At 44.7% G+C, this 12,456-nt stretch overlaps 1 protein-coding gene across 1 annotated transcript in view; it reads left to right on the top strand.

Annotated features, from left to right (window-relative positions):
* The window catches only part of PKDCC (protein kinase domain containing, cytoplasmic), a 100,645-nt gene that overhangs the window by 24,949 nt on the left and 63,240 nt on the right, over positions 1-12,456 (top strand). The window contains exon 3 of the mRNA XM_086927814.1: positions 9,697-9,968. Coding sequence (XP_086783940.1) covers positions 9,697-9,968 — 272 coding nt within the window. The remainder of the gene's footprint in view (positions 1-9,696; positions 9,969-12,456) is intronic.

Genomic DNA, 12,456 nt, shown 5'->3' with positions numbered 1-12,456 from the left:
ACAGGAAAAGGCCATAAACGCAACATTGACAGATCAAGATCCCCCCCCCCACATCCCCCCAAACAGTCCTCTTTTGCAACGTTGGTGGCTGCAAGATTTGGGCCATTGCTCAGCCCACACCCAGAGAAACCTACCAGACCTGCACATTTCTGAAATCTAGACACTCATGGATATCCAGGATGGTGAGACTTGCGTGGGTCTCGCCAGGTTTTTATCCGCAGAAGCCCTTGCAAATCTCAAACCTTGCCTAAAACTACACATTTTCCTCACATTTCTGTGACGGAAAGCCTGAGGTTTGCAAGGCATTGTGGGTAAGAAACCATCATTTTATTCACGCTAGTACACCACATTGGACTCCCCAGTGTCTAGTTTTCAGAAATGACTGGTTTTGGTAGGTTTACCTGGGTGGCCGTCCAGCCCGGGTCCAAATACCGTTGCTGCCCCTATTGCTGATTTCTGCACGTTTTATTTTAGGGCCTTTTATGTTGCCAGTATTAGGACCAGTCACATACGTAGGGTACCACTTTTATTGGAACAAGTCGGGGTTGCTGATTAGTAGAAAATATGTGATTCCCCGCAGATTCTGGAACTTTCCTTCACAGAAATATAAGGAAAATGCAAAATGTTACGCAACGCTTAAGGTTTGCAGAGCATTGTGGGTAAGAAAACATTGTGATAGCCATTCAAGGCAAACCACTGGGGAAACCCCCATCTAATTTCAATTGGGGCATAAAGTCTGGTTGGGCCCCGGGGTGGGGGGAGTATTGGCCCATTCCAGGGGGGTCTCTCCCTCAACTTTATCCTATCCCTGTTTAGTTGAGAGCCCTTCTTGAGGATCACCCTCTTTCTGCACCCCCCAAGCAGGGATCCACTAGGGAAAGATACTTTTGAAAAGGGGAGATTCTCACCTTTCCAATGATATCCTCCCATGAAAAATCCGCACTCAGGTAGCTGAGATATACCCCTGAGTTCCAGTCCAGTGAAAGTGAAATGAGCCTATCGTCTCATTTCGCTTTTACAGAAAATACTCGATGATCGTCATTTCCTCTAGAAAAAAATAGACTCTTCCTCAGTAGCCCAAACAAAATTTTGAAATTAATAAAATACTTTGAAATTAAAAAAGAAAATCCTCCTCTGTGAGCACCAGAGAGTCCTTTACAGCCTCCCCAGCATCGGGCAATGGCCGACAGACACACTGGGGATGGAGTGAGGGCATCAGGCGCTGGCCAATGCCCACACTTAAAAGGTTAATTTGTTTCTTGTATCTTCTGAAGCTTGAGACTTATTCTGTAATAGTTGTGAAATGTCTCAGCTCAATGATATTAACATGTAAATGGAGCGCCTTGTTTCCTTACATTTACACAACCTATATGCATTTTTTAATCCATGTAGGTTTTGTAAATGGCGGGCTACGTGGAAGAAAAACAAAGCTCTTCTGCAGGCTCTGTGAGTAGAACCTTAATTGAGAAAAAAGATGGAGACTAGTTCTGGGGTTGGCCCTTTATATCCCACACTTGACCTGGAAATAGTTTTTCCAAGTTTGACACAAGCTGGAAGTGAAAAACTGCGAGCAATGGCCCAATGACTGGAGTGCTTCTGCAGTGCTTGAGTCCTCAGCTAGCCACCATTTAATTACATTGCTTCTCAGTTGGCGAACCTGCTACGTAATTAAGATTTTTTTATTAAATCCCGTATGAGTTTCCAAATATTTTGACAGACAGATTTATTTATTTTGTGCCATATGGGTTTATAATGTAATTTGTGTACTTTGCAAGACAGTTTTATTAAAAATATTGAAGACCATGTACAAACTTTTCTCTTCAAAGACAACTGTACACAAAGTTCTGTCTTTTCTTGTAAATGAAGGAGAGGAGGAAGTAATACACAAGGCTGAAACATAGAGTAGATGGCCAGGTTAGACTTCTAGAAATCCATGCTTCCAAACTAGGTCATATTGTGTGATCATAAGGACATTGATGCAAGTAACTGTGGCTATTCGTCTTTATCTGTAACACTGGGGAGCACCAGCAAGCAAATCAGGCAAGTAATATCCTTATAAAAAATTTCTATTCATAGGGCCCGGACCCCCCAGCATGCTCCCCGCCCGCCAAGACAGATGGTACAACCCACAATCAAAATCATCCATCAGAGAGAGAGTGGGTGTAAAACGGCCATGTTTAATCATCAACATTCATAAACATGACTAATCAATACATATTAAAATTTGATAAAATCAATAACACATTTTTAATATTGACATTTAAAGTTTTCTCAGTTATACTAGTTACTTTTCCCCCAGCACTAAGGGGCCCTCTGGCTTGCATCTCCAAATCTGAGCACCCCACGCAAGGCGCAACCCACCTGCGTCCTTGAGTGATGGGCCCCTGCCCTCTGGCTCTTGCCGGCATCTCCGGGGCCCCACCCCTTGACCACCAGGCTGCCCAGGATGCTAGGAGGTTCGTAACCTGGTGCCCTTGCCTCCCCAGCCGGTGGCCACATTCGCCCTGCGGAGAGCTTACCGTCTCTACCCTCAGTGTTGGCCTAGGGAGTACGCAAGTAGGACTCCCGTTCACTTTGTAAGTCCATGTCAATATTCTAAGGCCTCTTTACCGCAAAACGCCCCCCCCCCCAGACTACTGATCTAAGGGACGGGTGGGTGGGAGTTAAACAAAAAGCGCAGTCCAGGATCAGCCGGTCCGGTGCAGGCGAGGAAAGAGACCGGGACCACAACTCCCAGAGCCTAAATAGGCCCGAGTCTCCGCCCTCTCCTGCACCTGACGTGCGCCACCCGTGACCCGGAAGTGAATTCCGGCCGGTCGCCCATAGGGCGAGCCGGCCACCTACTGTAACCTGGGCATGGCGAGGATCCGGGAGGCCGGGCCCTAGTGGCGCTCTCCTCGAGCCTCGCGGTTGGCATTTATAGTTGAACAGTGTAATATATGAAAAGTTAGCCCACGTCAATGAATGTTAAAAGAAACTGTAAGCGTTACTATGTATTATATATCATTTTGCCTATTTGCACAATGGGTCTTTCTTTTGGCTCATTGAGTAATTTGGCTGTTAGATCCAAGCCAGTCACCAGACCTGGGTTTCCTCTCTCTTTGTGTTTGGTGGCGTTCCAGCCTCTACTCATGGAATTAAATCTTTGTTTTCAGTAAATTCTAGTTCTTTGGGCGATAGCTCTGCTCTGCTACCATGTCTACTCAAATTACACATTGATAGTCCACGAAGCGGTAATTTCAGTTGTACACAAAGATGCTTGTATTTAAGATAACCTTTTTGTAGAAACACTTGTTTAAGCCTTGTTTGAATCCCTGCTCCTTATGAGATAAATCTTCTCACAGGCCTCAGTAAAGGTTGCTCCTGTATACCTCCATCACTCTTGTAAACTACTTCTCAAGACCACATTTTTTTTTCTGGCTGATTAGTTGCTGGTTCTCAGCCACTTCATTGTGTAACCCACCATGTCCTTTGATCTTTGACAATCACTCTTCTATAAAGGATGCAGTCTATGCGGTTTACAAAGCGGTAAAGGGTCATTTCAATATTAGCACCACCGGTCATTACAACCATATCTCCCTTTCCTATTGTGCCGCATAACCTTTTTTTTTTGGGACACATGTTCTCAATAATATTTCCACAAAATATTATGTTGGGGCCGACTAACAAAAGTGCCATATAGGAATTCAAGGGTGCGATGAATCTCTTATTTACAGGAGCAGCCTGTTCTAACTCTTGTGGACAGTGTTAGAAGCTCATTCTGCTGTTTAGGTTTTCATATCTAAGAGCATCAAATCCATGCATATTGTCTCCCAAGCCACTAGCAGCAGTTAACTTACAAAGAATCTTTTGGATCTTAGTGGCCGATTACGATGGTGGGAAGTCCGCCGCCGCCTGCCCGGCGGTGCGGACTTCCCACCATCACGCTTAAAATTCCCACCGCCAAATTAGGATCGCAGTGGGAATGCGAATGGTACAGCGGCGGATGGAAAGACCATCCGCCGTGGTCCCGCAAGGCGGTCGTTTTCCGCCCGCCTTGCGGGACCCGGCATCATGGGGCAATGGAGGCGGTGCCATGCAGGCACCGCCGTGGGCATTATGATGCCTGTCTTTTGAGGCGGAGTTCCCGCCGCAAAAAGACAGGTGGAAAATGCCTTTGGGGGCCCGTTGCTGGCCCCCAGGGGGGTGGGGCGCTGCACGTGGGGGGTACCTATGGTACCCCCCTGCATTTGCATGTACAAGGTGGCAGGCACCGCACGGTGCTTGCCACGTTGTACATGCAAATGCAAAACATGTATTTTTACATTGTGGCGGGTGCTGCCACACGCCACAATGTAAACATACAGAATGCACCCGCCAGTGTGGCGGGCGTATCCTAATTCGTTTTGCGGGACCGCCGCACCTATGGCGGGCTGTCCTTTTTCCGCCCGCCCGCCATCATAATCGGCCCCTTAGATTTCAAAACAGATGTACTGTAATGTTCAAAATATGTTTGTTAGTTATTAAAAACATTGCAAATTATTGTACATAGTGCAGAATGAATAAAGGGACAAGGGGCCACATATACGTAGGTTTCATTTTGTGAGTTCCTAATAGCGAATTTTGGCGATCCGCTATTAGGAAATTAAAAGCACCTATGTACTAATGTGTGTTTGGCACATTTAGCAATTCCTAATGGGGTCGCATTTGACCTACCTCATTAATATTCATGAGGTAGGTCGCAATTTGAGACCCATAGGAAATTGCTAAAAACACAGGGATGGTGGCCTGCTGGTGACAGCAGACCACCATGTCTGCATTTGCTTTTACATAAAGCAACCTTTTTTCTTGAAATGCAGCCCGTTTTCCTTAAATGAAAACGGGATGCATTTAAAAAAGAAAAATGAAAACGTTTCAGTTTCCTTTTTTCAAGAGTAGGCAGTGGTCCTTGGGACCACTGCCCTCTGCCTGCCCTTAAAAAAGTTTTTGCACCCAAGATGGCCCCTCGGTACCCCTTCCCATACGCGAATGGTTTACCACCAATTTGAAGTTGGCGGTAAAATGATAATGTTTTTTTACCACATTCCTGTTGCAAAACATTCTTACATACCCTTGCGAGTCCCTATTAGAAAGGTATGGCCTCAACACATCCCTTCCTAACACAGACTCGCTAACTTATTTTGTGATTTGGGAATAGGTTACTCAATCGCAAAATGGGTTTGGAACATAGTAAAATGCTTTTTGTCCAGTCGTAAACAGCTTGTTTGTGACCAGAAAAAACCTACGCACTTGTGGCCCAAGGTCTTTTGTAGCTCCTCATTCCTCATGTTCTTTCAGCAATGGCTGCCCACAAATTCTTCTTCCACATCAAAGAGGGCAACGAGGCGAAAGATTGCAGGGCGCGTCCAGTCTTCACTTTTTGTGGAGCAAATGTAGAATTGATCCCGTCCATGATGTAGGCACTCTGGCTGTTTGAAGATTGGCATTATACATGAATGTGTCAAGTTCACCCAGTAATTAGGATCTGATTGAAGCAAGGAGGTGGGAAGGACATAAGATTCATGAACGCCGGAGGATCTGCCACGGCTTGCAAGGCAAAAGCAAGAGGCAATAAATTACAGGGTTCAGCGATTAAACTCCACCATAGCTAATGATTATTGTTTACCACAAATTCTAGTTGTAGATGTTATCGCTACTAAATTGTATTAAATGTCCACAACAATGCTTATGCTTTATTTTAATGGTAATTTTGGTTGTGTGGGTAAGATGTTTAAAGTCTTAAATATCACATGGTAAGAAAATGTGCATTATTCTCTCACTGTGTGTATTTTAAGTACATAATCATGAATTCGGTTCTGTAAATAGTAGTACCCTCTTGAAGTACCCATTTACCATATAAGGCATGCTCTATCACTGCCTCTGCTCATCTCTTAAAAAAATGTAGGCCTTTCTATGTGTTAGGTGCAAAAAAAAAACAGATGATGGACAGAATGCTGAATTAATCAAACATTCACCCCCTGGCACAGATCGGGCTTTAAATCCATCGTTTTTTTCCATGCCATACCATTCCAATTTAGACCAGCCATATACAAATCAGTCTTTACCCTGTTCCCCATGGGAACGGTCCAACCCGAACTGCTAGGCGTGGTCTTCCCTAGACCAGAAACAAGCATCCTGGGACCAGTTTTGGGGTAACACAGCTTGAATCTTGTGGCGTAGCGAGCACGGGACCGACATATGGGCATACCCTTCCCACTTAGGTGACAAATGCAAAAAGAACAGATGATGGATGGAATGCTGAATTAATCAAAAATGTATCCCAAGTCCCAGATCTGGGTAAATTCATTGCTTTTTGTGAACGCCACGCCGTTCCAGATTAGACCCAGCCATATGGAATTCAGTCTTCACCCTGTTCCCCATGGGACCAGTCCACCTCGAACTGCTCGGACAGGTCTTCCCTACACAAGCATCCTGGTTTCGGCTTCGAGGTAACATCCCTCACCAGTTAGACTAGCTTGAATATGGCGGAGTAGCGAGCACAGGACCCACGTCTGGGCATACCTATCCCTTTCTTTCCAGTCCAGGGAGGACCTGACTTGGCAGATCCGGCTGGATTGTTCCCATAAGTAAAAGGGTCAAGACTGATTTGCATATGGTTGTGTCTAAACTGGGGTGGCATGGTGAGCAAAGGAACAATGGATTTAACCCAGATCTCTTGACTTAGGGTGAATGTTTGATTTGCTCTGCATTCCATCCATCAACTGTATGTTTTTTGCTTTCTCATCCTAAGTATGCCGGGTATGCCCAGAAGTAGGTCCCGGGCTCACTGTACCACTGGATTCAAGTTAGCCTGGCTGATATGGAGTAATACCCCAAAACCGGTCCCAGGATGCTTGTTTCCGGTCCAGTGAGGACCTAGTTTGGCAGTTCGGGCTGGACTGTTCTCATGAGGAACAGGGTCAAGACTGATTTGCATATGGCTATGTCTAAACTGGGGTGGCATGGTGAGCTAAAGAACGATGGGTTTAACCCAGATCTGTTGACTGGGGGTGAATGTTTGACTTGCTCTGCATTTCATCCATCATCATATGTCTTTTGCTTTCTATGTGTTAAGGTCACATTAAACTCCAGCATCAAGATGGACTTGTGCTCCCCACAGTGGTGAGCATGAGGGAGTGCTACTTCTGGATTCCTGCACTCAGGGTTCCTATTGGTTGTGAATTGGAAAAGCGGCGCCCTTAATGCATAAAGGGATTAAACCAATGTAATGTCCTTCATCTCCCTGCTTCACCCTCTGTTGTGCCATCCCATTCCCCCAAGGCTTGACTAAAAGTACCTTTTATATCCAACACTCATTGTATACAGGTTAATCATTATTCATCAACTGTTCAATTCCACAAAATGTGATTCATGTCTGAGGCTGTGGTTAGCAAACACACATCTATTGTCCATACACAACATACCACCCCCTTTCTTCTAGATGTAGGCCTTCCTTAGCAGGAATATTGAGCATTAATGCCTAAGATATAGCGTTCCTGCAGGCGTGCACGCTCATTCTAAATCTACCATGTGTATTTATTCTACAAGGCCATGGAGGTACGTAGAGGAGGTTCTTGTTTGTCACCGTATTCCCCTCTATATTTCGATTGGTTAACAAACCTACTAATTTGACCTCCCATTTCAAAGAAACCTATCTACGTATGGAGATTGACCGTTTATTCCTGTGAATGTGTAGTTGCTGTAGATATTGTTGCACTGTATTGGACCTGTGCACATGAAGCTAATTCATTACAGGATATTATATTCCAGAGAACTGACTGCTCTACCTTCACCAGGCATTACTTGTAGATTGAAGATGCCTTTCAGGTTGACATGTAAGGTTGCTGGATTGCTTCCATTGAAGTGATGGCATTATATCACAAGTGCATTGCTTTTTATTTTTATTTAAACAGTATTTCACAAAAAACACTTGTGGACCCTTTTGGAGGGTGCCTCATCTCTCCATTCCATGAGGAGCAGGGTCAGTCCTGATTTCATAAGTCAGGCCCATGTCTTGAGTCGCTTGGAGGGTGAAAAACGATGGGTTGGAATGCCACCCTCCGCTATGTCAGTGGTTAAACAATTTGCAACTATTCCTCTCTTCAAATTTTGTGTGTTCACTGGAGTTATGTGACCTAGCGGGGTCAAATTTATGCAGCAGGGTTGAATACATTATTTTACCAAAGCAAGCAAATTATGCAGTGCAATGTTATACATTTTTTGATAGTATTACTTCATTATCTTGCCATTTTTACTCACCTTAACAGTGCCTGGACAAAGGTTTCACCTCTGTAGTAATAGTTTAACACCCAAACAAAGCAATAAGCAACTGAAAGATGACCAGTCAACCTTTGGGAAGGGTCTTCCACTGTGCGACAACACGTCACTGCTTTTTTATTAATTTTTAATCTGATAAAGCGAAAAGCCCGCCATCTTGCCCTACAGTGCCTATCGCTGTGGTGAGTTTTCATAGCAGCTAGGGCCAGTTGGGTCGTGACCAAAAAACAACACAATGAAAACATCAGGATAAGAACGGCTTGGACTCTTTCTTCCTGCCCTCCTCGCCCTGCCCCACCTCCAGCTGACACCGAGGGACCTGCAGCAACCTAGGAGCCACTGGGGGCAGGGCATCATGTTTTTCCCATCCCTTAGTTCATGAGATTATATTGGGTGTAGATTGGTATGCTACGTTCTTTGTTATAATGTTAATCTATGGGGTTGTAGTGCTGGTACAAATTACTGTTGTAGCTAATTCACCTCCTTTTCTGGTTCTTTTCTTTGTTATACCTTTTGTTGTATTGGGGCGAAGTGAATTAATGTTTGGCAGGATACTTTGGGTCCCTTTGGCATCTCACAGGGCACAGTGTCATATGCGCCTCAAAGAGGATGTTTTCAGAAATTGTTAAAAAGCTGCCTTTTGTGGGGGATTGGGTTGGTCTCTACCACAGCTGTTTACCCTCTTTTCACGCATGTGCACTTGCGCTAAGGACAGTGGCCCTTTGGGATGGTTTGGAAGATGCGGCCTGCTACAGGGGATCTAGGCATGGCTCGATAGCCCAGCTATCGGGCAAATGTCGGGGGCACCCCAGGTAGAACCCCCCCCCCCCCCTCCCTCCTTCCCCCCACCGCTTGCTCTGTGGTGAGCGGACCTCCTGCACAAGTTAAGAGTGAAGGGCTTAAGAGCAATTGGGACTTTTGTGCTCTGAAGAGGCCCTTTAGAGGGCCCAAAGGGCAAACCATGAGTTCACAGAATGTTTTTTGATTCACTGGGAGGGATCGGGTTGTAAGTGACTCAATGTCTGGCAAACGTTGTGGGAATATCATTCTGTTACAACCTTGTAAAATATGAGTGCTGTGCTATTTTCGTTCACATTGAATGTTATGAGTTCTGTAATACATACATCCTGAGTTGTGATATCTCTAATCAAACTACAAATGTGAATCTTGATGTCAGGCTGGTGGTGGAGGGGTTGCTGGGTTGGAAAGGATGGAGTGTGCCTGAGGTCATCGACGGGTCACTTGCATACATGTAATAGAAAGCAAGTAATGACTGTTGTGTTGTACCACCCTGGTGGTTGAACCTGAGGGCCGAGGAATAGTGGATACAATAGTGAGTGAGTTTGATAAGTGTCCCCTGTACAAATGAAAGCACACTAATGAAAGCTCCTCCCTCTGCAGATCTGCCTGAGCCTGGTCCGCCTCCTGCACTTCCTGGCGCACTCCCCGCTCGGGTCGGTGACGCTGCTGGACTTCCGGCCCCGGCAGTTTGTGATCGTAGACGGGGAGCTGAAAGTAACCGACCTGGATGACGCCAGCATTGAAGAGACTGCTTGTTCTAGCCACAGTGACTGCTTCATGGAGTTTCCAGCCAGGAATTTCACACTCCCATGCTCCGCCGAAGGCAGATGTCAAAACATGAACGCGAAGAGGAACCTCTACAATGCCTACAGGTACCTCACGGCCCCTCTCTGTCCCACTCCAGGCATGCACACGATGAGCCGAGTGAGTCATCGGTCAAAAATAACATTTGTTGTTTTAATCAGCAAATATTTTTTCAAACAGCATGCCAGTTATTTCACGGTTAGTGCTAATGTCGAAGTTTAAGTCGTAAAGCTGCTCTCAATATCTTAATAGCCAGTTACATGAAATCCAAATATTAACTTATGCATTTTTCCTCCGTTGCGTTCGAGGGCCCCTGCTGAAAGTGTTGGTTTTATAAACCTCTAAGTCCTGAACATATCGTCTTATTTCCGATGCAAATGAGGCTCTTGGCATCTTAGAAGGGGCTAGAGGGTTGGCCTAGAACTTCAGCCTGAGAACAGCCTGAATAATTGAGTGGGGCCAAGTTGATTGAAAGTATATTAAAAAAGAAAAAAAAATGCATTCATTTTATTAAAGCATGGATACCCCCAGTAAGGCGGCCTTCAAGCCGTTGATCATCATTCTAAATTTTCAGTTAGCAGCATTGATATTTCCAGGCCTACCTCTCTTCCGAGTCACCATTTTCTGCTTCTTCACTGGAGTTGTACTCAGAGAATAAGTGAACAAACACTATAGAGTACACATTACGGTACACTTACCAGCTTGTAGTCCTTCTACGTGCTCTCCATGACGTGAATGGCCTATCACTTGGTATGCTAGATCAAGCTCTCACAATTCCCAAAGCCACTTTCCATATTGCCCTAAAGCGACTTCCTGCAGTGCCTTACAGACATATTGCATGGTGTGATAAATCCATCTCCAACAGTGCTTAACCCATCTGCATTCCTCAAAGGCTCCTCTCCTACAGTGGGGACTTCTACGGATCAGGGGTGGTGGGCATGACAAAAATAGAACACTTACCTGTGAATGGCCGCCGCCTCTCCGCAATCCTCTTCTCTTCCCGGCAGCACGGAACGGAAGCACACATGTTCCCAGACTCTCCTAAGCCATTCACGAATCTGATGTCACCAGCATGACAGCAGCTTTGTGATTGGTCTGAATGGTCTGTTTGGTCGCACAGGCAGTGCCAAGGACAATTCTCCACCAGGCTGTGCAACACTGTTGGGTGGAGAAATGCTAAGTGCGCATGTCAGTTTGGCCGGCCCAAGACAACAGCCAAAGTGATATACGCACTTACGGTGCATATATTTCCTCCTCCCCCTGCTCTGACTGCCCAGCCCGCCAGCCTTAACCTGGATCTGAGTCTGCTCTGAAAAAGAAAATGATAATAACATGGTGTTATTATCATTTTATTTTTCCCTTTTTTGCACTGCTCAACAAGCAGTGGGGCAACGCTCCTTTGCCTTAGCGGAGGAGCTGCCACTGCTCTCCTGTGCCCCAAAGCCACCCCAAGCCCTTCTTTAAGGCCCTAATACAACATAATAGGATGCCCAAATCTTTTTCATACAGTGCCACAATTCCAACCTTCTGTAGTTCCCCAAATAAACATCCCATATTTGCCTAGAGCTATAACCCAATGTTCCTTAAAGCTATCTGCCAAAATGCCCTGAATCACATGATGTCAAATGATGCCCTAAATTCTCATCCCACACTGCCTAGAAGCTATTATCTTTAGTTGCCTTAAGAAACCTAAGAGAGAGCCTCACTTTTTAATGTTTACTATTTGTTCAATGGTTAGTACTCCTACAAAATGTATGCTTACATTTTATTACGGATCACTGACATAATATCGAGATGACACAAATATAGACTTACCAAAATATCGAGGAAAAAATATAGAATGCAAAAATATCGAATCCCTATCTCCAAACAGGTAAGTACAAAAATATTGAATCAAAAATATCGTAGTAAAAAACTATAGTTAGTCAAAATATCGATTTTTTTTTAATGTCCTAAAAGTAATTGAAAATTAATGAAATAATAAATATAATTAACTTAAATATACTTAACCCCTTCGATGCTGGTGACAAAGCCAGCTCGTCATGGGCGTTACCTGCACTGTGCGCATGACGAGCTGGCTTTGTCACGTAACGCGGGTTTTTTCACATTTCAGCGCGCAGCGGGAAAACCCGCTAGCGCGCATGCGGTTAAAATACTTAAATAACCTTAAAATTAATAAATAATTAATGTAAGTTAAAAAAAAACATGCAATTTCATTTTTAATACATATATATGAACATATGATTAAAAAATATACAGTATTTTTACAGTAGGATAGCGGGAGGGTAAAATTTACTATTACCACTCCAGTGAGTGCAACAGTAGAGAAAGCGTTGGATAGCGTAGGGGTAAAAATTACTATTCCCGCTCCAGTGAGTGCAACAGTAGGGAAAGCGTTGGATAGCGGGAGGGTAAAAATTACTATTCCCACTCCAGAGAGTGCAACAGTAGGGAAAGCGTTGGATAGCATAGGCGTAAAAATTACTATTCCCACTCCAGTGAGTGCAACAGTAGGAAAAGTGTTGGATAGCGTAAGGGTAAAAATTACTATTCCCA

Source organism: Lissotriton vulgaris, chromosome 6 (assembly GCF_964263255.1).
Source record: "Lissotriton vulgaris chromosome 6, aLisVul1.2, whole genome shotgun sequence".
Taxonomy (NCBI): domain Eukaryota; kingdom Metazoa; phylum Chordata; class Amphibia; order Caudata; family Salamandridae; genus Lissotriton; species Lissotriton vulgaris.
Note: the sequence above shows the minus strand (reverse complement) of the source record. Positions and strands in the feature narration are given on the sequence as shown.